General features: G+C 45.9%; 2 protein-coding genes across 2 annotated transcripts in view; both read right to left on the reverse strand.

Annotated features, from left to right (window-relative positions):
• Positions 1–763: 763 nt before the first annotated feature.
• Positions 764–15,177, reverse strand: LOC134408325 (metal transporter CNNM4-like). The gene is made up of 7 exons (XM_063140578.1): positions 13,842–15,177; positions 11,812–11,952; positions 10,649–10,777; positions 9,269–9,438; positions 7,932–8,031; positions 3,473–3,639; positions 764–856 (listed from the first exon to the last, which is right to left on the reverse strand). The coding sequence occupies exons 1-7, from the start codon at positions 15,106–15,108 to the stop codon at positions 764–766; spliced, it is 2,067 nt and encodes a 688-aa protein (XP_062996648.1). The 5' UTR covers positions 15,109–15,177.
• Positions 15,178–23,881: 8,704 nt separating this feature from the next.
• The window catches only part of CRYBG2 (crystallin beta-gamma domain containing 2), a 32,028-nt gene continuing 30,469 nt past the window's right edge, over positions 23,882–25,440 (reverse strand). Inside the window, exons 18-19 of the mRNA XM_063140127.1 lie at positions 25,005–25,164; positions 23,882–24,143 (exon numbers count right to left, since the gene is read on the reverse strand). Of these exons, the coding sequence (XP_062996197.1) occupies positions 24,055–24,143; positions 25,005–25,164 (249 nt within the window). The 3' untranslated portion in view covers positions 23,882–24,054. The remainder of the gene's footprint in view (positions 24,144–25,004; positions 25,165–25,440) is intronic.

Below are 25,440 nucleotides of genomic sequence, written 5' to 3' on the forward strand. Positions count from 1 at the left end.
CTCCATTTTCTGAACCTTGACTCAGGTTTGGTACTGAGCTGAAGCGGATTGACTCCAAATTGGCCTGAGCAAAAGCCGGATGTTTTCCAAACTGCTGAATCGGGGTCTGAATTGCAGTTGGGGGTGGGAGATCAGTGCACACTTCTAAGGCATGTATGTATGTGCTCAAGTAGTAGAGGACTTCTACCACTATTTACTATATTGTTCTCTGTATTCTGAATCTAGGACAAAGTTTATTTTGAGTCTATTATGAGATATGTCTCACAGTGATGGTCAAGTTAAAGCTATATATTTGCTCTATGAGCTGACAAATTTGTGAGAAAGTTGCGAGATTCGCACTGGCTGCCCAAAAGTTGAGAAGAAGATTCACAGAGGTCAATATGGTGAACTGTAACGATGAAACTTAACATGAAGTTTTAATGTATCAGTAGTATTAATCTTGATACATTTATGGACTTTTCAATGTAAATTCTTAGTGTCTCTTATTTTAATCCTTTGTATTAAAACTATTTTTTACATATTTATGGTCACCTTCTAATGAAAACCTTTGCTCGTATCTTTTTGCATTTTACTCTTTTGTACTATAGAGTTTTTGTATGCTTATCTGTATTGTTGGTGTATGCATTTGTAAATTTGATATGACCATGATGGTTGAAACAACAAATAAACATTTACTTTTGTAAGAGGTGCACACTGTCTGCCCCCTTCTTCAACTTATATGCAAATGCAAATTCATGTCATGGGCCCCGGATTTTTGAAGAACCTAGAAATGCTCCTGCTCAGGTGGCTGGTTATCACTAGCGCTGCTCTCTACTAGTGAGGCCATCAGACAGTTCTGGTAGTGGTTCCGTCTGATCTGTTTGAGAGAGAGACAGAGACAGAGAGAGAGGGAAAAGAAAGCAGAAACTTGAGACATATTGGCAATTGTCTTGCACTTATAATCTTGCACGTATCCTTTTATGTATGTACTAGCAAAAAAGCCCGCTGTACGACAGGTGTAGAGGAGCAGTCTGGTGAGGAGGTTAGTGGGTTTTGGCCCCTCTGCGAGGCCGGAAGCTCCTGGCAGTTATCTTTCTCGAAACTTGGAACTCCCATAGAAGGCCGCAGTTCTGAGGAATGTCCCTAGATGGCGCCAGAGGGCAAAAACTATTTCTCAGAACTTGGAACTTCCATAGAAGGCTGCAGTTCTGAGGAACGTCCCTAGACGGCGCCAGAGGGCAAAAATTATAACTGCCTTGGAGGCGCAGTCTGGGCTTTTATATATATATAGATTATTGCATTTATCTCCCACCTTTTTTCCTCCAAGGAACCCAAGGCGGCGTACATAATCCTCCTCCTCTCCATTTTATCCTCACAACAACAACCCTGTGAGAGGCAGGGACTGGCCCAAAGTCACCCAGCGGGTTTCCATGGCCGAGTGAGGATTAGAACCCGGATCTCACGACTCCCAGTCCAACACTTTAGCCACTGCACTACACGGGCTGTCATTGTGTGCTTCACACCTGTCCATCTAAAAGGCTGCCGTGAAGTTCCTAGCTGCACCACCGGCTGCAAGTAGCAGCCTTGGGGAGCTGCAAAGGTGTACCGTTGCACTGTGGGGCTACCGGCACTGCTTTAGAACAGGCACATCAGCCTAGAGCTGCTTAAATATCCACTGCCTTCCATCGGCTCCATTTCTCTCTCACACCAGGGTGGGGGGGGATCGTGTTTCTTTACCATCGCTTCTCTGCACTTCCTCATTCTTCCAAAGGGGAAAGAAGAAATAAACAAAGGCTAATAAACCTCTTCACCATGCCTGGGTCCAGCTCCAGCTGAGAGCCCCCTCCCTCCTGCTACCAACTGTCTCTGGAGAGGCCACCAGTGAGGGAGGAAGAAGCAGCCAGTCACCTCTCCACCGTGCCTGGGTCCAGCTCCAGCTGAGAGCCCCCTCCCTCCTGCTACCAACTGTCACTGCAGAGGCCACCAGTGAGGGAGGAAGCAGCAGCCAGGCACCTCTTCACCATGCCTGGGTCCAGCTCCAGCTGAGAGCCCCCTCCCTCCTGCTACCAACTGTCTCTGGAGAGGCCACCAGTGAGGGAGGAAGCAGCAGCCAGTCACCTCTCCACCGTGCCTGGGTCCAGCTCCAGCTGAGAGCCCCCTCCCTCCTGCTACCAACTGTCTCTGGAGAGGCCACCAGTGAGGGAGGAAGCAGCAGCCAGGCACCTCTTCACCATGCCTGGGTCCAGCTCCAGCTGAGAGCCCCCTCCCTCCTGCTACCAACTGTCTCTGGAGAGGCCACCAGTGAGGGAGGAAGAAGCAGCCAGTCACCTCTCCACCGTGCCTGGGTCCAGCTCCAGCTGAGAGCCCCCTCCCTCCTGCTACCAACTGTCTCTGGAGAGGCCACCAGTGAGGGAGGAAGCAGCAGCCAGGCACCTCTTCACCATGCCTGGGTCCAGCTCCAGCTGAGAGCCCCCTCCCTCCTGCTACCAACTGTCTCTGGAGAGGCCACCAGTGAGGGAGGAAGAAGCAGCCAGTCACCTCTCCACCGTGCCTGGGTCCAGCTCCAGCTGAGAGCCCCCTCCCTCCTGCTACCAACTGTCACTGCAGAGGCCACCAGTGAGGGAGGAAGCAGCAGCCAGGCACCTCTTCACCATGCCTGGGTCCAGCTCCAGCTGAGAGCCCCCTCCCTCCTGCTACCAAGTGTCTCTGGAGAGGCCACCAGTGAGGGAGGAAGCAGCAGCCAGGCACCTCTCCACCGTGCCTGGGTCCAGCTCCAGCTGAGAGCCCCCCTCCCTCCTGCTGTCACCTGTAAATGCTGAACTTTCCAACTAAGATTGTAGTGCCTGAATTTGCTTTCCTTCCCCCCCCCTCCTCCTCCCTCCCAATCCCCTTTCCTTTTGTGTCATGTCTTTTAGATTGTAAGCCTGTGGGCAGGGACTGTCAAGAAATACTTTTGTAAGCCGCCATGAGAGCCTTTTTTGGCTGAATGGCGGCATAAAAATCCTTAAATAAATAAATAAATAAATAAAATAAGTGGCCCATTCAGAGGTGTTTTTGTATTGCGCCACTTTTCCTGCACACAGCAGGAGATTGCAGCACATTCCTTAAAAAAAAAAAGTCAGGGGGAAAAGGGGGAGTCAATTTTGCCATGGAAAAATGAGCTGGAGGAGGACGTCATCATTGTCTAAAGGACACATGCACATCCATAAGTGAGCAGCAGCGAGCGTGCGATAAAACGTTTGACTGATGAATCACTATCAATAAACAGCTATTGCCACCAGCCTCCAAGACTCTCCTTTAGGGTTCTGACTGGTTCTGGTTGAAACCTGGTCCGTATTTACTGCCCCACTGACATTGAAGCCACCAGCCTCCACTGGGCTAGCATTATGGGAGAAGGATGGCTATACTGTTATCTGTCTATTGGGGCATGACCACCCATCACCTTTCCCAGAATCCCCTTCTCAGGCCTCAGACAAACCCACCTAAGCCTTACCTTGATGTAGAGGAGGTCCGTGAGGGCACGGACAGTGAAGTCTGCCATATACTGCAGGCTGGTGCTGGGGAGAACTTGGTTGGCGCTGATGGTGCTGCTGAAGGAAGGGATCATGTACTCGTAGCTAACGCGATTCAGATTGCTGAGGCGAGACGGGGAGCTCCCCTCTAACGCAAGACCAAAGAAATGGAGAGGAGTTCAGTCATGGCCATGTCTGAACAGGAATTCACTTAAAGGGCTCTTCTGGCCAAATTCTGGAGAGGAATGGCAGAAATAATGGTGGGATGGAGGCCTGTTATCCATTAAACGTCCCTCTCTCCCTTGCTCCCCCCCTTTTTAATGAAAGAACGAAGGAAGGAAGGAAGGAAGGAAGGGAAAGAAAAGAAGCCATGTAATTCTGAGCTTTGTCTGGTTTGGCCCTTATTTCCGAAGCACCTACCTACCTATGTAAACTGTTTCTACATCAAACCACTAGATGGCACCATACCAGTACCTGCTCTGGCAATGCCTTCAGCCTCCAAAGACACCCAGGAGGGAAAAATATATACTGATATCTGCTGTTATCTCTTCCGAAGTGTCTCCCCCCGGCCTATTACTTTTGAATTCATCACTCCCGACTTTGCTTTCCTTCTTGTTGGCTTTATCAACCTCTTGGCAATGAACAGCTGTTCAACAATGTTTCCTTAGTTCCTTTTTTTTTACTTCCCTGGGGGAGTGAAATTGAGGAGAACGGGAGCTATTTGGAACTTGGCCTTATTATTATTATTATTATTATTATTATTATTATTATTTATTTATTTATTTATTTATTTATTTATTTATTTATATAGCACCATCAATGTACATGGTGCTGTACAGAGTAAAACAGTAAATAGCAAGACCCTGCCGCATAGGCTTACATTCTAATAAAATCATGGTAAAACAATAAGGAGGGGAAGAGAATGCAAACAGGCACAGGGTAGGGTAAACAGGCACTGGGTAGGGTAAAACTAACAGTAAAAGTCAGAACAAAATCAAATTTTAAAAGCTTTAGGAAAAAGAAAAGTTTTTAGCTGAGCTTTAAAAGCTGTGGTTGAACTTGTAGTTCTCAAATGTTCTGGAAGAGCGTTCCAGGCGTAAGGGGCAGCAGAAGAAAATGGACGAAGCCGAGCAAGGGAAGTAGAGACCCTTGGGCAGGTGAGAAACATGGCATCAGAGGAGCGAAGAGCATGAGCGGGGCGATAGTGTGAGATGAGAGAGGAGAGATAGGAAGGAGCTAGACAGTGAAAAGCTTTGTAGGTCAACAGGAGAAGTTTATATTGGATTCTGAAGTGAATTGGAAGCCAATGAAGGGATTTCAGAAGTGGAGTTACAAATAATAATTTTATTTATTTATTTATTTATTTATTTATTGTATTTCTATACCGCCCAATAGCCGAAGCTCTCTGGGCGGTTTACACAGGAGCCGTTTGATTGAAACGGCTCCTGTGACTTGTATGGGACTTCGGGAAATGGCTACAACTTAGAAGCAGAAATACCAAGGAAACAGGCCATTTGCACTTTAGTAAGCGCTTCCACCACAGACCCACCTGAATAGATTTGTCCCGTGATCAGGATACGGCCCTGGTTTAAGGTTAATGTGCCATGTGAGCCGATGCTTACAATTAACTGAGATCCCAAAGGTAGTTTCCAGAATAGAAGCAGCACCCCAAAAAGGGTAAGCAGAGAAGTTACTCTCGCTGCTCCATGGAAATCATTGCCTTTGCAAACTCATAGGACATAAGGTCCTGTTGAACGTAGGGTGGCCACGTGTCCTGTTTTACAGAGCACAGTCCTGTCTTTGAAGGGCTGTCAGAGGACCATCCTCTATATGAAGGCATCCTTTATTTGGATGGCTGTCTAGTCCAAGTCCGGTTTAAATTAGTTTCCGGGCAAAGTACAAAGTGTTGGTCATCACCTTTAAAGCCCTAAATGGTTTGGGTCCAGGTTACCTGCGGGATCGCCTTCTCCCATATAGTCCGCCCCGCAGACTCAGGTCCTCTGGGGTGAACTTACTTCAGTCAGCTAAAACTAGGCTGACATCAGTTTCCCAGAGGACCTTTTCTTCTGTCGCCCCCAGATTGTGGAACGGCCTGCCGGAGGAGATTCGTAAAATTAACTCTCTGTGTGATTTTAAGGCAGCTTTAAAGACTAGCCTTTTCCAGCAGGCCTATCCAGATCAATGTTAAATCATGATTTTTTAAGATGTATTGATTCCTGTTCTAATGTTGTTCCCCATCTCGATCCAAAGGGAGAGGCGGGTAAGAAATAAATTTATTATTATTATTATTGATAAAGAACCATCAGATCTGTTGCCTGTCCACACTTAGCACCTGCACAGCGGACTGAACAGGCAGGCACACAGCTCACCTGGTGGTGGTCGTCTGGTGAGATGGACTGTAGCTCTATTTAAATTACAGTAATTGTAACAATATGAAAGAACAGCTGGATTATTAGCGTATGCACATTTTATGCAGATCAATGTCCTCTTTTGTCCTTTTTCTTTTTTCCGTGATACCTTTCCTCTCTTTTTGGTGATTTGTGAGAGACTTTCCCAGGAACCAAAGAGAAGACCTGGAATGGACAGGGGGAGCAAACACTCACAGATTCCGAGAGCCACAGAGTACAACGAATAGCGGTGGCGTTTATTTTGCTCCTGTGGGTAGTGCTGGCAAGTGTGGAGGGTGGCGCCTGCACTTGTGTTCCATTAGACACGCAAGCTTCTGCCACATCAACAGGTTCTGCTGCTGCGAACACCACTTCCTGTCTTTTCCTGGGCGCAACAGAACCTGTTGAGAGCAACTCCTTGGCAGAACAGGTACGCTGAGCGAAAATACTGCTACTCCGCAGGTACACGAGATCAGCCTGGAGATGCCAGGGCTTGATCCCATGAGCTTGCAAAGTATGTGCTCTATCACTGAGCTATGATTCCCGCCCACCCACAAATATAAAGTAAGGTTCCAGTCCTCATGATTCTTAGGAGAATAGGAAGCCTCCTTATATTAATCCAGACCCATTGGTCCATCTGCACTGATCGGTAGGGGCTCTCCAGGATTTCAAGCAGAAGTCTGTCTCAGCCCTACCTGGAGGTACTAGGCACTGAACCCAGGACTTCCTGCAACCAAAGTATGTGCTCTACCGCTGTGTTGCAGCCTTTCCCCCATGCACCCTTTCGTGAGAATACTGCTGCTCATCTTCAACTCAAAAAATGCCAGTTCTGCTTAGAGATGTGAAAGCCCGGAAAAAATTGAAAAAAAACCAGGTTTTTCCCATTTTTCCCCCTGATGCCTTTTTTTGGTCCCCCTCCCCAAATTGGAAAAATATGAAGACAAAACATATTACAGCATGTTTTATTTTAGCATGATGAATAAAATGTTTAAGACAAGGTGTTCAGATATTTACTTCTCCAAGTGATTTCTAAAAACTGTACAGTTTCAGATTATTACAATTTCTGTGCACCAAGGACAAGCAAGTCCTAGGTTGCAAACTGAGACTACAACTCTCAAATGCAAGAGCAAGATGCACTTCTGCCTCTAGGGAGCACTGCTACGGAAGCAGAGACTGAAACTAATAGTGATAGCTATAGGTCAGAAAATGAGTCTAATTAAATTTCGTGCATATTCATTGAATCTTGGTCCTCCTCGCTTTTTCTCAGTTCTTTTTATGGGAATGGGGGCTTTATGTCTTGACACTGGAGGACTAGTGGAGACGTAAATAATTTTCTTTGTTACTAATGTTGGTGGTTTCTTCTGTTGTTTTTTAAAATTGATTTTTTTTGCCTGCTCCTCATAAACTGGCAGGACCAAACAGGTTCCTTACAGTTCAGGTGTTCCTAACAGTTCAGGAGCTTGTAAATCCATTTGAACCCACCCACCCCCAAAAAGTAAAAAAGTAAATTAAATTTGTAATAACTGTTTTAATGCACTGTACTTTTAATATACCAAATGTAATAATTTTATGCCAAACCAACTTGGACATATTTACATGTTATGTTCCTAAAGTAACAAAGTGAATTTCAATCTGTAAAAAGGGCTAATATTGCATTATTTCAATTTTTCTGAAAATGTCAGTTTTTTCCCGAAACCCCCCAGAAAAAAACCGTGTTTTTTCCCATGGCTTCAAAATTTCCAGAAATTTTACATCTCTAGTTCTGCTCAATTATTATTTTGGCAAACGGCATAGAAGGAGGGAGCAGGTCACTTCTAGGCTGTTCTTCTCCCCCGACTACCCTCCTTCAGAGTAGTAACAGGGCTTACAACGGTGCTGCACACCCAAGGGCTGGATCTCCCTCTTCCCCAAATCCCAGTTAACAGTGCTGCAGGATCCCCTCCTCGTTGCCATCTTCTTCCTGGTCATTTGGGATTGTTGAGAGAGTGCTACGGGCTCAGCTATCAGGTGAAGGGGGGGGGGTGAATGCAGAGGGAAAGGGGTTGCAGGTTACCTCCTGGAGTGGACGGACCCAAGGCCATGACCCCGTAGTAGGAGAAAGGTCCATTCTCAAACTTCATGTTTTCCTTGCAAGCTTCGACCTCCACCTTCCCCTGCAACAGGGAGGCAACGTTAAAGCCTTAAGCCCGGCTGCTCCAGCACAGAGGGATCAAACTGGCCACACCTGTGCCACACCTGGGACCTCCCTGCAGTTGGAATTGTGCACAGGCCACTCCCATGCAGCCCAGTCCTTCCTGCGGACAATAACGATTCAGATCCCTAAAAGAAGAAGGTTTGGAGGCTTAAGCTCACATCCCTAAAAGAAGAAGATTTGGAGGCTTAAGCTCACGTGGGGATACCATGGGAGTAAGCCAAGCTCCTCAAGCTGCAGTTGCCTGGGGCTGGCACTCTGTGCATGTTCAGAGGAAATACATCGCACAACATTTCTTTGAATCAGTTCATTTAGCGATGGGTCGTGGCAGTGATGGGAGGGACTGGTGTAGCCAAAGGGGGTTGGGATAGAATGAAATAAAACACAGTGGCTGTGAGTGTTTTATCTTATTTTTAAAGATTATGTTACTTATTCTGCTGGATACGTATCGATGGCAAACAGATGCTGCACACAGGTTGGATGGGGCACGTGGTACAGTAGTGGGCTACATGGGTACCCAAGAAGAGTCGTGCTCAACGTTCTGTTCCCACAGCGGCCAGCCAGGCGCAACTGGGAAGCCCACACACAGGACATGAGCACAAGAGCACCCTCCTGCACATGTTCTCCAGCAACTGGTATTGAGAGGCACACCGCCCCTGATACTGGGGGTGACACAGAGCCATTGTGACCAGCAGCCACTCTGACAGCCTCATCCTCCGTGAATTTGTCTCATCCTCTTTTAAAGCCACCCAAGTTGGTGGCCATCACTACATCTTCTGGTAGTGAATTCCATAATCTAACCAGGCGCTGTGTGAAGACATTCGTCCTTCTGTCTGTCCTGAATCTTCCGCCAGTCAGCTTCATGGGATAACCTTGGGCTCTAGTATTATGAGAGAGGCTTAAAGAAATCCACTTCCTCCACACCATGCCTTCCCTTCCTTGCCTCTTTTCTAAGCTAAACAGTCCCAGACATATCCTGGTTGAGGGGTGGTGACCAGAACTGTACACAGTATTCCCAGTGTAGATTTGTATAAGGGCATTATGATATTGGGCAGGTCATGTGATAGGTGCTGATGGGAGAGAGCGGTAGAGCATTGCTGACCATTGGCCCAGCTGGCCAGGGCTGATGGAAGGTGAAGACTCAAATATCTGCAGAGCACCATGTTGGGGAAGGGTGGACTAGAGAGTTGGGAAAATACCTGCAAGATGAGGATAAAGTAGTCAGCTGGCTTATTCCTTTGATACAAGTAATGGCCCAGGGCGTTCTTGTTGTCGTCATCTAATTTCAACTCACAGACGACATCACAGTGGTTGAGAAGACGCAGCAGGTACTTCTCTGAGATGATGTTTGGGGAAAATGGCAGGACCTCTGTATGATGGAAAGAGGGCAGGGGAGTCAGAGAGTCGCCAAAGGGAAACTCCGGAAAGAGTGAGCCTCTTCCTGAAATGGTGAGCTTCTTCTCCAACCCTCTGCTAAAAAAATGTCCTGCTGCGCCATTCCAACAGAATCGCTACCCTAGGTTGGCCCGGTGTCCTACTTTATAGAGGACAGTCCTCTATTGCTTCTTTTAAATTTTGTTTTAACTGTTTTTATTCTGTTTTTGTTTTTCATTTTACCTTGTACACTGCTCCGAAATTTTTCAATGGGGAGCGGTATATAAATATAATAAATAAATAAATAAATAAATATTTGACAGTATCCTCTGTTTGATGGGCTATCCAGTGCAAGTCTAGTCAAATGATAAAAGGTGATTCTAAAAAAACCTGCACTCTTACCAGGCTCTCTTTTACGTTCATTATGGGCTTCTCTAGAAAGTGACCAAGTGATTTTGACTTGAAAACTTCCCCTCTGGGGAATGCTATTCCATTAAATGAAACATTGCCATCTAGTGGTGAAAAAATATAACTCTGCTATGCTGGGGAAATACCACAATAAATTAGATATTGTAGTATCTCTGTTTTTAATGGACCCACAAACATCAATGAGTGGCCAATCATGAGTGTGCTACAAATCGCTCATTAAGAGGAGTCCAAAGGCATGATTTTTTTTTCAGAGCAAGGAAAATGGAGTATTATTTCTGATGATGGAAAAAAACACTGTTCCTACTTGGGTATTTGCACTATTCAGCTATACCACTGTGCCACCTAGGTTATGTAGTGGAAAAGCAGGGAAGGAAACACTCCTTCTGTAGTTCTTGGATCTCAATTCTGCGACAAACCAAAAGTAGATGCAAAGGATTAATAGCTTCCTATTGAAAAGCCACAGTTATGCCCATCTACAGTTGTTCAGTCCAAGTCTAGTTTAAAATCAAAGAACCATAAGAAGGGAAAGCAGCAGGGGTCTTGAAGTTGTACATCCACAGTTAGAACCTGGACAGCAGATGATTGAGCAGGTACACAGATCTCCTAGTCAGACTTCACCACCATGCTGAGATATATTGTATTTCTATTTCATTTATCATTATTTATTATATCTACATTTCCACCTATACATAGAGTTATCTGGCACAATGGATGTCTTGGTCGTGCTAGGTGGCCTCTCCTCCGGAATGGACCAGGTGGACCATATGGGCTCATACCTGTGGAGAGGAACCGGTGTGCAGCCAAGAGCAGCTGACGGGAGATCTTTGCTTCGTTGTCATTGCCCTTGAAGGCCGAGAAGTCCCACTTCCTTGAGGTGGCGACACGTCTTCTGGTGCGGTTGTCCGCTGCAAAGGAGGAAAGCAAAGCAAAGGTCACTCCGCAAAAGTTGCCGTGGTGGGCACGATCACAGGAGGGGCTCTGTGGGCACTGCACAGGGATGGAAGGCAACTTTAAAATCACTTCACTGTCTGCCAAAAAAAGCTATAAAGACTGATCTCTTCCAGCAGGCCTACCCAGTCAAATTTTAAGATGTTTGGCTGTTATTTTAATAATGTATTTGTTTTATATGTTTTTAATCAGTTTTATGTATTTTTGTATTCAATGTTGTTCCCCGCCTCGATCCATTATTATTATTAGTATTAGTAGTAGTAGTAGTAGTATGCTTCTTCCTTTTCAAACCAGAGTTGGACTGGACAGCCCTTCAAAGAGAGAACTCTAAAGCAGAGAACACGTGGCCACCCGCTTTGCTGCAGCAATGGCAGCAGTCTCTGAGACAGAGCTTTCCTACCCGAGGTTGTAAACTGCTGTATCTACTTTCAGTTCCGTCGCAGAATTGAGATTTGAGCTCAACACAAAGCGCTTTTCTGTTACATAATGTCTAGATGGCGCTGTGCTAGCATGGAATATCACAATCACACAAGTAGGAAAATGCCTTTTTTGGAAATAATACCCCATTTTCCCCACTCTGAAAAAAAACAGGGAAGCACTCTTGAAAAAACCTAAGTGAAACTGGAGGATCACAATGCCATCTAAAGAACTCATGAACAACCAAAAGTAAGAAATCACAAGCTTACAATAAATGCCTCGTGTAGAAAAGCTTACAGGCTGGGTGAGCTACTATCGCATCCATTTCTGTAGCAAACAGCATTCCCCAAGCTGGTTCCCTCCAGTTGTTCTGAACTACAACTCCCATCATTCCTGCCCATTGGCCGTGCTGTCTGTGGCTAATGGGAATTGTAGTCCAAACAATATGAAGGGCACCAGGTTGGGGAAGCCTGATGTAGGGTGTGTCTTGCACACACGCGCGCGCACACACACACACACACACACACACTGCTATTTTCTAGGAAAAAAAATACAACCATGGAAGGAACCTAACTGTAGATATCTGATTCATCCAATATCTCTGAGTTGATTATCTCTTCAATGACATCCTCCAAGGTCACCACACCCACCACTTCACAGATGTAGTCATGCTCAGCCTCCGTCAACTTTTGGACAACAGCAAGGTGGGATTTACCTGTGGGATAGACTTTATTTATTATTGCATTTATATCCCGCCTTTTTTCCTCCAAGGAATCCAAGGCGGCGTACATAATCCTCCTCCTCTCCATTTTATCCTCACAACAACAACCCTGTGAGGTAGATTGGGCTGTGAGTCTGTGACTGGCCCAAAGTCACCCTGTGGGTTTCCATGGCCGAGTGGGGACTAGAACCCGGATCTCCCAACTCCCAGTTCAACACTTTAGCCACTACACCACACTGGCTTTCGTTATATTACTGTGGTCAGGGTCATCCTAGATGGTTCTTTAAAAAAACAAACCTTCCTTGGGCTTTACTGTCATTAAAAACTTTAAGAAGTATATTCAATAAGTAATACAGTAAGAATTTCATTGCCTGGACATTCTTTATGTTACGTCACATGTATATGCAGCACACCAGCCTTCCCCAACCTGCTGCCTTCCAGATGTGTAGGATTACAACTCCCAGCATCCCCATATATGCTGGCTGCGAGAGGTTGGGGGTTGTACAACTTTTCTACTCGTGGCTGTTAATCGGCTGTTAATTCTTTGCATCTACTTCCAGTTTCATCATAGAATTGGGATTCAAGTACTACACGAGGATCACTTCCTCTCTGACATTTCTGGTACATGATCTCTAGGTGGCACTGTGGTACAGCAGAGCAGCGGAAATACACAAGTGGAAAACACATTTTCTTTTGCGTTCACAATTAAATGCCACATTTTTCCTGCTCTAAAAAAAACTTGCTGAAAGTGCTGGTTAGACACAGAAGAGAACCTGGCAGGTTACAACATCATCTAAAGAACCTGTAAATGACTATGAGTAGGGAATGATGAGTGCATGATAAATGCGTTGTGTAGAAGAGCCTGTAGTCCAACACATTCAGACAGCTCCCGGTTGAGGAAAGCTGTTCTGCCTTCTTATCACATAATAGATTTTCTGACAACACTTTATAGACAGGCCTTGCTTCCATTTTGAAAATGGGTGGGCTCCTGATCCACATTTCCCCTATCCACCTTTACTCCTTTACTTTCAACAGAAAAAGGTAATAAAAATAATTCTACTGTTGATGTATTTTTTTTAAAAAAAATGGGGGGATATCTCACTTTCTTTCATTTTATTTATTACTTTTTTAAAACCACACTCTTCTCCAAGGAAATAAATTATTATTATTATTATTATTATTATTATTATTATTATTATTATTATTTAACTCCCCCACCCATACTATCCTCACAAACACCCTGTAAGGTAAATTAGCTCAGAGGTGGTGACTAGCTCATGGTCACACAGTGGCTTCATGTCTGATGGTGATTTGAATGTGGATTTCTCTAATCCTAGCGGGCGGAGCCAAAGACAAAGGGGGTGGGGCCAAAACACCCAGAATATTAGTGACTGCCAGTCACTGAACCTGTTCAAATGACATGCTAAGCCATGGTTGAGCTGCTAACCCTTTTGCAGTAAATGGTGAGTGAGTGTGTTTAAACCGTAGTTACGTAGCCACATGACACGCTAAGCCATAATGTTTAGCTCAAAATGCTTAACCACCGTGGCTTAGTGTGTCATCTGAACAGAGTCACATGTACATTGAACAGCACCATGTACATTGATGGTGCTATATAAATAAATAAATAAATAATAATAATAATAGAGTCCTTAAGAGCCATTTCAGCATTTTAGAATGAAGGAAAACCAGCACAAAATCCAGGAACCACCAAACAATCCATGCTTGGAGGAAGGGCGTAGGGCCAGGGGAAAGGGGTGTGGCTAACTCAGGTACCCTGGAAGGCTAGATTTGGCCCCTAGGCCTCCGCCTTTAACTATCCTAAAGATCATCAATCTTACAAAAAGAACCAGAACTTGAGATTGGATCCCCCATTTTGATACCTTTTTTGAACTCTTCAAGGACGGCATCCAGCATGGTATTGTGGAAGACATAATGAACCGGGTGCTTGTAAAACTTAGTGATTGTCTGGAGTGGAGTGCAGTCATCAGGGTCAACAAAAGCTAGATCCTTGACATACAGCATGTCAACGATATTAGGCCTTGACTTTTCATAGATGGGGATGCGGGTATAACCACTCTTCATGATCTCCGTCATGGTGTTGAAGTCTAGGATGGCATCATTGCTGAGCAAGAAGCAATCGTGTAAGGGGGTCATGACACACTCCACGGTCTTGGTCCTCAGCTCCAGGGCTCCTTGGATGATATTCAGCTCTTCCTTGAGAAGGTCAAGGTAGGGTTCCGTCAGCCTCAACATCTCCATCAGTTTCTCCCGGTTGTATATGGTGCCCATTTCTTTACCGAGCACATAGTCCAGGGCTTTGCTGATGGGGTAAGAGAGCGGGAATGTGAGCAACATGACAAACTTGGTGATGAAGATGGTGTTGGCCCCCACTGCCAAACCATGACGGGAGCAGAGGGCCTGCGGGATTATCTCCCCAAAGAGGACAATGGCAAAAGTAGAGACCACAATAGATACAAGGTTTCCCTGCAAAAGAATGTCAAGCAATATGGTGAGGGAACTGTTGACTAAGACATTGCCTAGCAGCAAAGAGCACAGCAGGTAGTTGCCCTTCCGGCGGATGGGCTCGATCATGGTGGCATATTTCTTCTCCTTGGCCGTGCCACAGTTCTGCACAATGTGCAGTTCTATGGGATCCAGAGACATCAAGCCCAAGTTGAGGCCACTAAACATGCCCGACAGCCCCAAGAGGAGAAAAATTAGGATGATGTGGAGCCAGAAGGGCAGGCCCAAGGTCTCATGTTCGACCACTCGGAGAAACGAGTCGGGGTCCTTGAGCCAGTTCCGTGGCTTCCCAGAACCGTCCGCCAGGCACATCACGTAGTTCTTGTCATGGACATCCTTCCGCAGGGTCTGGACGATCACGGACAGCACTGCGGATGTATCTCGTACGTCTAGACTGTACGGCTGCACCAGCAAGTCACTGGTCCTTTCAGAGCAGGGATCCTTGCTCAGGACACCAGCTGCAGCATCCCAGGCAGACATCTCAGCAAAGTAGACGACCTGCCAGGTGAGTTCATGGATGCCCTGGCCATAAATCCGAAGTTGGATGTTGCTGTCTTCAACCACTTGAATGATCCCCTTTTCCAAGATGCCAGTCCCTAGCTTGGTGCTGTTCTCCAGCCTCATGCCTATGATGACTGTGTTATTATGGCTTGGACCCCCATTCCCAGAAATGGCTAGCAAGGAGAAGGCTAGCAGAAGCAAGAGCATTCTTGGCAGCACCAGAACTGTGGCTTTATCCCTTCCCTTCAGGCACCTGCCCAAAACCTTCAACCCCAATGAGAGCTTGCTATTCAAGGCATCCAAACGGTCATTCCTTCCAGTTGCTCACTAGAGTTCACTAGAAACAATATGACATAACAGTACAATTAAACAGAGGTGTAAAACTTTTTTTTTTTTAAAAAAAGGAAATAATCAAATTGATTTGTGTGGAGTTAAACGCCCAGTTTTAAAATTCTCATCAAAATGTCTGGATAAACATGAATATTTTAATCTGGTGCCAAAAATACTGCAGAGTTTATGATTAATCTCGTTAATCTGAAGAAAATGGGAGTTTTGCTTTGATTTAATATCTTGACTCTTACATGCTATAGCTCACTGATCATAACAGCAAATAAGGTCACTTGGAAGAAGTAAATACTTAAAACACACACAATCTGGACATAAATTACATTGAGATTAATGGGGTGTATTCCTAGCTGGGTTTTGTAGAGTTGACATTTTCTGTTATAAAACTGCCTTGGAAGTATTTACTGAAGGGTGGTATAGACAACAACAACAACAACAACAATAATAATAATATAATAACAATAATTGTATAACTAGGTATGCTTAGTTGAGACCGACCTCTGAGCATACATACATAGCATGTGGCTGCACAACTGTGGTGTTTTAACACTGTTCTTGAAATGGAAGAAAATACGGCTGTATAAGGTGTTATGTGGTACGTTCATCCTCACAGCTGGACTCTACCTTCAAGGAATGTGGGATTAGTTGATAGGCCTGAAGATTTCAGGTGTAGAGAGACCATTGACCCAACATGGGGCAGAACCTATTATTCAACCAGGGCTGGTGAATCAGGCTGTGGCCTTCTAGATGTTCGTGGACTCCACTTCCCATCAGCCCCAGCGAGCCTGCCCTATTATGAGGTATGATGGGAGTAGTAGTTCATCAACATCTGGAGGGCCAGAGGTTTCCCAATGCTGGCCTCAACTGTCTTTGTTTCCACTCTTCATTATGAGCCATCGTTCTTGTTCTAGTCTGAAGTAACACTGCAAAACACTCCAAAACACTGGCTTTTTCGTTGCAAAATCCCAAAGTTTTCCAGTTGGAACATGGCCATAAAACACTTATCACCTGTCTTTCCTAAAGGATGGCAGCACCACTACAATGAACTGGGTGAATAATTCCAAAAGCACCTTGCTGGCTACAACAGAGGCAGCCTCCACTTCAAAACAGGCTGTTTTACTTTAATGTCCATCTAGCATGCAATGCTGGAAAGGATTGTAGAAAACATCAACTAATGCTAGAGACGTAAAATTTTGAAGCTATCATGAAAAAATGTTTTTTTTCCTGTAAGCCTGCAACCCTTGGAAAACTTACTTGGGAGCAGGGCCTGCACTACCATTAGGTTGATTAGGCAGCCGCCTAAGGCGCAGACCTCAGAGGGGCACAGTACTGACCTTTAAGTTTTATACAAATTAGCTGTTTTTAAAAAAAAAAACACAAGAAAAGGAAAATATAATAGTTCAGAAACTTTTCTGGAACAGCTGGATTGAACTTGGCAATTTTGGACGTGGGGGTGCAAGTAGCTCGCCTTGCCTAGGGCGCAAAATAGTCTGGCACCGGCCCTGCTTGGGAGTAAGCCTCATTGAACATGGGAACTACTAGCACAAACTAATAGAAAGAAGAAAAAAATTAAAAGAATCACAAGCACAACTCTAATCTAGCATATTGAAGGGTCTCCCTTACTTGGGAGTAAACCAGATCTTCTCCTTCCGATAGCAGGGAAAGTCCTTCCTGGGCAAATTTACAGCGCAATGTCAGCATTACACGCTACAGATTCCGCGCCATTCAGGGGGTTATTCCAGTTTATCTCTGATTTTTTTAAAAAACAAAATAAGTGGGGGGGGGGAGGGAACTGCCGGAGACGTCCTGCTTGTTCAGTGTCATGTAATCCACCTGAAAACTTCTGTGAATGGCCAATGAGCGTGCTATAAATAGCTTGTTTAGAGAAGACTAGAGCAGAGCTTTCCAAACTGTGTGTCGCGACATGTTAGTGTGTCAGCTGCAGTGTGTAGGTGTGTCACGCGAACGTAACGCGAAACCTCTGAGTCTATGTGAAATAAGCAATACCAACTTGCATGCATTTTATGCAGCAAAGGTGCCAATTAGTATGGCGCACTAGTATATTCCCCTTCCGTCGTATCCGTGTATGCACACCACGGTTGAGGGATCATACAGGTACTGCGCATGCGCAGTATGCATAATCGGGTCGAAACAGCTGATTCCGCGTCACTTCCGGTGACACGGCTGCACCTGAAGTGACGCATTCGAGAAATTCCATGGGTCCAGTTTTTTGATAGAACACCGTCTCAACCGCCGCGCGATCGCAGCTCGACAAAATTGGTTCAGTGTGAAAAGTCTTGGAAATGTATGTTATTATCTTGCAAATCATATATTTTTAAAAATATAAACGAAAGGTTTTCATGAGATATGTTGTGTCCCCATACATTTCGTTATTACAATTTATGTATGTGTCCGTATCTCTTATAAGGGGTTAGTTTAACCTCCGGTTTGCTAGTAAAACTGAATTACTGTGTCGCGAAATGATGCATGTCTAAAAAGTGTCACCAACATGAAAAGTTTAGAAAGCTCTGGACTAGATCCTCCTCACAAAATGGCAGCTCAGTGGGGGGAACAGGAAGATCAGGTCTGGCTTTTACACAAAGTGATCCAATTTTCACGTCTACACCAAGCAGGCTATAACACTATGAAAGTGGTTTGAAAACAGTATATGGAATGTGTCATGGGCCCCAACAGTTGTAAGTGTGTGTGTGGGGCACTCTGTGCATGCCCAGAAACAGGCCTGATGAAGGGGGCAAATGCCTGGTCCAGTCCCAGCCCTTCAGTACAGGCTCCTGACGGAGCACTTGGTGAGTGAGAAGCATGAGCCAAGGCAGTCCCAGCACGACTGTCCGGAGCCGGGCATGTTCACTGACAGCTGCTTACTTCCCTCCTCAGCGATGCTACTCCTCAATGCTCTATAGAGGAGCAGCATTGGAAATGAGAGGAGGGAACCTCCTCTCAGAAGACGTTGGCACCTGTGGGCCACCAAAGACATGCTGGGAGGTGTAGTACTGGCATGTAGAATGACTGATTTTAAATAAAGCATGGGTTAGCAAACCAGAACCGGATCTACACTATTGCTTTAAAGCGCTTTATAACAGTTTTATAGCGCTTTAAAGCAGTTAAAGCGCTTTATAACTGTTAGAAAGCGCTTTAAAGCAGTAGTGTAGATCCGGTTCAGGTCACTGTGTACAAACCAAGTCACTGTCTCTCAATCCTAGCTCAGTTCCCACTTTCCTGACCTCTCACTGACAGACCATGGCTAGACCAGGCCTATATCCCAGGATCGTCCCAGGATCATCCCTGTACATCCAAATGGCACACAGGGGATACTGGGAGCAGGCAGGGCCGACCCCTCCATTTGCCTGGAATAAGGTCTAGCTAACTCCACAGTGTTTGTTCTCCTTCTACGTGACTTTCTCCAACCGCCACTCACCCTGCCCACTGTTCTATTCCAGCCTCAGCTATCAGTCATTGCTCCATTCACTCTTCTGTTTCAATGGTATAGTCAGGCTTTTACATAAAAATCATAAACTTCATTCAGTAATTCCTGCATCTGTCTTGGAATGTTGCAGTTTAGTTATAATGGGGGAAATGCAGCACAAAAAAAATCATCGAGTTAAAAGGTCTTGAAAATAACAGCAACAACACCATGGCACTGAAAAGCCATTAATGTACTCACTAGGCCAGCTTGCCTGGGGGAAAACAAATCCAATAGCAGTGTGCCACAACTAAGAAGGCCTGCTCTCCAGTTGTCTCCCACCACACCTCAGACAATGTTCAAAGATGAACATGTTATTCAGGGACCTAGGCTTATGCCTACAACTCCCAGCATGCCTTGGGTGGGAGGGAAGACTTAGCAGGCTTTGGCATGCTGGGAGTTGTAGTTCTTCTGAGGGGAAAAGCAAAATCATAGTGCTGGCTTCTTCCTCAGGCCTGAATAGGCCTGACAAAGTGGGGGCAAGTGCCCAGGCCAGCCCCAGCACTTCAGTACAGTCTGCTGCTTGGAGCACTTGGTTGACGAGAAGCGCGGGCAGAGGCAGATGCAGGCCTTCCACCCGTCCGTCCTCAGCTTCCTAGTGCCTGCCAAGAGCCCCGAGCAGAAGATGGTCAAGCGGGCCATGGCGAGCTGCGGCTTCAAGGCGGCCCTGGCCTGCATCAGGGGTGTGTGTGTGTGTGAGAGAGAGAAAAGAAACAAATTTAATTTGTTTTAAAGTTATTTCAGGCCTCATGCTGGCCTACCTTGTGGGGTTGTCGTGAGGGGGAGAGAGAGAAACAAATTTAATTCATTTAAAAGTTAACTCACAGGCCTAGCACTGGCTTACTACTTTAAGGTGGTTACCTCACACACATCTTAGGGGGCCTGAGCAATGGCAGGTATATCAGCTCTCTGTGTGTGTGTGTGTGTCAAACTGGCCTTAATTGTACCTGGCCTGAGCTGAGGCCTAGTCTCCGTTTGGGAGCCTCTCTGAAAAATGTTGCCTCTTGAAGACCTTGTGCTGAACTGAACCTCCTAGAAGTCCAGTCATGCGATACATGTGTTCTTCAAGGATTCTACTGTTCTGCGGAAGGGTGAAGGGTTCATCCTGACAAAGTGGGACAGCAAGACCCCCCCAAAGGACCCTGCGAATGGGAGTATTGACACAATATAGAAACATGCGTCCGGTCCTGTCGCTGTTGGAAGTAAAGCTGGCCTGGCCTGCGTTGAGCTGTCTGTTGAGAGATTAGAGCGAACGCTGTTACCCAGGACACATTTCGCTGAAGGGCTGAGAAGGAAGAAGTCAGTTCCAGGGTTGCTGAGGGAGACCTGTAGCTGCTGGAGACAAGGTTGCTTTGCTAGGATGGAGCTCAGCCTTCACAAAACTACTTTGCTTTTGCCAAGGGTGCCTTGATGGCTAGGACAAGCACAACGCTGTGTCTGAAGGGAGACAGTTGAAGAAGAAGAAGAAGAAGAAGAAGAAGAAGAAGAAGAAGAAGAAGAAGAAGAAGGCTTTCTTTTGCCAAGGGTGCCTTGATGGCTAGGACAAGCACAACGCTGTGTCTGAAGGGAGACAGTTGAAGAAGAAGAAGAAGAAGAAGAAGAAGAAGAAGAAGAAGAAGAAGAAGAAGAAGAAGAAGGCTTTCTTTTGCCAAGGGTGCCTTGATGGCTAGGACAAGCACAACGCTGTGTCTGAAGGGAGACAGAAGAAGAAGAAGCAGAAGCAGAAGCAGAAGCAGAAGCAGAAGCAGAAGAAGAAGAAGAAGAAGAAGAAGAAGAAGAAGAAGAAGAAGAAGAAGAAGGCTTTCTTTTGCCAAGGGTGCCTTGATGGCTAGGACAAGCACAACGCTGTGTCTGAAGGGAGACAGTAGAAGAAGAAGAAGAAGAAGAAGAAGAAGAAGAAGAAGAAGAAGAAGGCTTTCTTTTAACCTATATGGCCAGTCAGTTGTTAATCCCTTGCATATCCTTTCCCTATGTTTTCTACTTTTTTCTTAGCATGAAACAACTTTTTAAAGTCCTAACTTCAGACAATATCCTAAGTCCTAAAGTCTAAAAGCTTAAAGAACTCCATAGTTACCCCCAAATCCTTGGGTCTGTTGATCTAAAGAAAATCACAGGTGAAGCAGCCAAAAGTGCCTTGCAGCCCTCGCTACCTGTGCTTTTATACACTCGTTCTGGTCAAAGGAAAAGGCATGAGATCACTCTCTTAGCAGGTGTACACTACGAGAAGTCAAAACAGTATTTTTCTTTCTCTTAGTGGGAATCTGAGCATGTCCAGTTCTTTTGTTCAGCCCGCTCATACACTCTGCCGGCACACTCTGGCTTTGAACAAGGTCTGTGAAGCTGCTTGTAAAAGCCAACAGCATTTCCCCCCTTTTCTTCAAAGACAGTCCTGCAAGTCTTAGGGTCTTAGTTAATGACGTAAAATCAATTAGCATAGAATCAAAACTTCAAGGTCTTCACACCCATGGTGCAGGGGTCTGGAATATAAGTTTAGGGTCTTTTAAAGATGAGTCTGGGGTCTTTCAGGGGGGTCTTCTTGTAAATTTCCCCAAAATCCTCACTCAGGTCATTCAACCATTCCAGATTAAATTAGCCATGTTTAGTTTGAAGTAGCCTCATCAGGGCAACATGATTGAATCCTTTTTGTACCAGATTAACACCAGGATGAGGAAGCTGGTATACTCTGACAGGTAGGAGACCTCTAAAATAGCAGGTTGGGATCATTTCCAGTCATGCTCCCCGAAATCCTTTGACTGCAGATGCTGGGATTGAACCTGGGACCCAATGCATGCAACATCTACTAACTATAGCCCCTTATCCTAGTAGGGGGAGTTTGTTTTTGCGTAACTCATTTGTGTCTGCAGGCTTCTTCATGGGTCTGTGCTAAAGAGAGATGCCACTTTCTGTTTATTTCACAGCATCCATATCACCAAAACAAACTCTTGTGCCTGTATACAGGAGCTTCCCAGACTCACGTGTTGCTATGAACACCTAAATGCATAAAATCCACCTCATTCGAGCTCTGATTATTGGTATATGTAGCCCAGCACAGTCAAATCTTACTGCAAGTTTCTCTCCAAAATGGTAGGCAGAGCATTTTTCCAGCCCAGCCACCTGAGACCCTGACTGTGTTCGGATGTCATGTTAACCCACGGTTGGTTAAATAAACTGTGATGATTTATTTAACCCATGATGGCTTAGCATGTCATCTGTGAGCTCTTTTCCCAATCACAGTGGGTTATTCCCCCCAAATAAGCCACCCTGGGAACCCACGGTCTGCAGCAAGGGTTATTTTACCTATGGTGGATTAGAGTGTCATCTGTCACACCAACGTGCGCTATGGCGATCACTTACAGAGCCGCTCAGCAAGAGTGGTCAAAAATGCTGTCGCCCCTCTGCTAGTCTCGAGTGATCTCTGAGCCACATTCAGCTATGTCCACGACTCCAAATAAGTTCACCTCCCCTCCAGCATGGTTCCCAAATGATTTCACATGTGGATAGATCCTCATTTTCCCATGAAAATGCAAAGTCCCACATAAATCCAATAGTGTATGCGGCGGCTTCCCATAAGGAAAACTTTATATTGAATCTCATCCCAATCCTGCTAACTTTCAAGGAGTTGAAGCACGCGTGCGCACGCACACACACACACACACTTTTTGATACAGTGTAAGCATCCCTCCATTCCAGTCAGACCACCCCTTCTCAACTCAGCAGAGGAGGAGTCGGGAGGAAAAGGAAGGGAAGAGAAGCAAATGGTTTGTTTCATGTCTGGACAAATCCTCCCTTTTCTATGAAGATGTTTATCCATTAGTGCACGTGGAAGCTTCCCGTAAGGGGGACTTGCATATTAAATTTTGTTCAGTTTCTGCCAGCTTTCAAGGAGTTAGAGCCTCCCGTCAAAGCAGACCCGTCAAAGTCTTGAAATCCACAAAGGAAACTGGGAGACCTGCCTGGCTGGGCGGGAGCACTAGACGGAGGAGAGCCAAAGGGGGGGGGGGGAACCTATGCTGTGTAGCGTATTTGTCCAATCATCAGCCAGGGCACAGTGGACAATTTGCAAAATAAGCTCCTGTGCGTGGCTTATATAAACCACCATGGCTTAACATGATGTGTGAACAGGCTCCCTATTAACTGGAAGGGCCACAGACTCTTGATAAGAGTGAATGCTTCTAGTCAGAAGAATCCCACATTGGTGATGATCCTATGCAAACAGTAAGCCTTCCTCATCCTTGCATCCATCAGGAGTAGCTTGGGACTAGCGTGGGTTGATATTTGACATACTCTGAACATACAAAGCCCAGATGTTCAACAGCTCTCTATAAAATTAACCTTGCAGACACTCCCCCGAGATGTTCTGTCTGTCTCCATGTTGATCGCAGGCATTTAACCTGATCACAGCCCCTTCACTTGTTTTATGTCTTACATCGGTGTGCTTATACAGCAGCCTTCCTGCCACTGTAGTGCTGCCCAGACGTATTGGATTACAAGCCCATCAGCCCAGCCAGCTGGGGATAAGGGCAGTTGTAGTCCAACACATCTGCAGGGGCACTGGGTCTGTGGGGGACGGACGGACGGTTGCTTTCAAGCAACCCTATGGTAGCCAGTGCCCCGTGAATGTGTCCCAGTGGCCAAGAAGAGAATCCAACAAACCAGCCAGAGAGATGGATTTATAAAAGGCATCCTATCATACACAGGTACATAAATAGAGGCTTCAAAAGGGGTAGCCCATCCCCTTAGAAAGAAGAGAGACAGGGATAAGTGCATGCATGTGCGTTCATATGTTCATTTCAGATTCCCCTTCAAGCGTGAACCGGTAGTGGGAACCGCCTGAGAGCCCTCGACAGCTCAATTTCTTGGGCATGCGCAGATGCCGCCCGACCTTGTCTTTCCACAAATGGTTCACCTCTTGGAACTCTCCGTGATGTTGGGCTGCGCTCCAAATGGCTGTAAAGAGAGTTGCGTTTGCTTCCTTCCCAACACAGGCCCATCCCCAGAGGAATGAAGAAGCCCAAGGGGACCGATCTCTGGTCTGTACAAAAACAATGTGCTTTGCTTTTTTTTTGGACTGTGGTCTGAAGGGAAAAGATTATCATATGCTGATCAAATCCAGCACCCAAACATTTATCCTTATCAGCACTAAGTCCTGGAAGTGCTGATTGGTCGTGGAAGGGGGAACATTGATGACCTGCAAGGCAAATTCTGGTTCTGAACACGACACGTCCCTCTCATTCCTGGTTTCTTCAGAGCACCTGGACAGCCCAGATTTGTGTGGGTCTTTCCTCTGAGGAATCCCAGAGAATGGCATGATCCCGATCATAGTTTCTGCCTCCTAGACAAAAAAGGGAGGACATAAATCGGTTGAACACAAGAAAGACATTTCTCCCAATATCTCCATCTTGCACTGTTCCATTTCTCTAGACTTGTCCCTGTTACAAATTATGCATTATGTGCACCCCAGTTCTCCAAGAGGTGAGACCTCAGGGCTTCTGGTGCTTATTCAGGATGTGTTTATGCCAAGCAGAGAGGAGGTGGAGAGAAAAAGGGATGGCAGAAAGAGAAAGGGCTGCCTCCCTTTGGTTCTGCCAGCTCCCACTGACCACTGGCTTGCGATTCTCCCAGAGAGCTTACCTCCAAGAAAATGTGGCCTTTGTCAAAAGAAAGATTAAGAACATAAGAAGAGCCCTGCTGGAGCAGACCGAGGGTCCATCTAGTCCATCACTCTGCTCACACAGTAGCCAACCAGCTGTTGACCAGGGACCAATAAGCAGGACATGATGCAACAGCACCTTCCCATTTATATTCCCCAGCAACTGGTATGTATAGGCTTACTGCCTCCCGGATTCAGTTGGGCACCTGCAACGTCCCTAACTACAGCTAAAGCCAGCATGGCCAATGTTCAGGAATGCTGGGAGTTGTATCCCAAAACAACCAGCAAGCACTAGGTTGGGGAAGGTTATGCTATACAACTAAGTGTCATTACACAGAGTGATTACATGGACGAAATTTCCAGGAATCAGAACATAAGCAGCGACAGAAGAGGTTGGGGAGAGAAGAACATTCTGTTGAATTGAAGCCTGTCTGGTTTGTTTTCACCCCCTTCTTGAACCATCCCTCTTGGTTTCTGGCTTCAGGAACTCCTTCCCAGCCCCACATATGAATCCTGCCCCATCCTTCCAAGCCAAGGTCTTACCTTTCACATCGAGCAACTTGTCTTCAAACATTTGGCTGCAGATCCTCCCAAAGGAATCGATTCTCCAAGTCTGCCGGGGCACTCGGCTCTCAGACCACAACACTACCTTGGTGCCCTTGCCCGCCGGACCGATCACCTGGAGGCTCATGTTGGGCGCAACCTGAAATCCAAGAAAAGTCACGTTCATGTTGGATGAAAATGACTTCGTGGCAAAGGCTCTTTGCCACTGCAGGGACAGAATCCTTGACTAGATAGGCTTTTGGTGGGATCCAGCTGGACTCTTCTGATGTTCTCAAAATACTAGAACTAGGTAGGGTCTTCCCATGAAGCTGGTTGGTGGGAGATTCAGGACAAATAAAAGGAAGGACTTCTTCACACAGTGCAGAGTTGAACTATGGCATTCGCTACCACAAGATGTAATGATGGTCACCAATTT

The sequence above is a fragment of the Elgaria multicarinata genome, chromosome 13 (assembly GCF_023053635.1).
Source record: "Elgaria multicarinata webbii isolate HBS135686 ecotype San Diego chromosome 13, rElgMul1.1.pri, whole genome shotgun sequence".
Taxonomy (NCBI): Eukaryota; Metazoa; Chordata; class Lepidosauria; order Squamata; family Anguidae; genus Elgaria; species Elgaria multicarinata.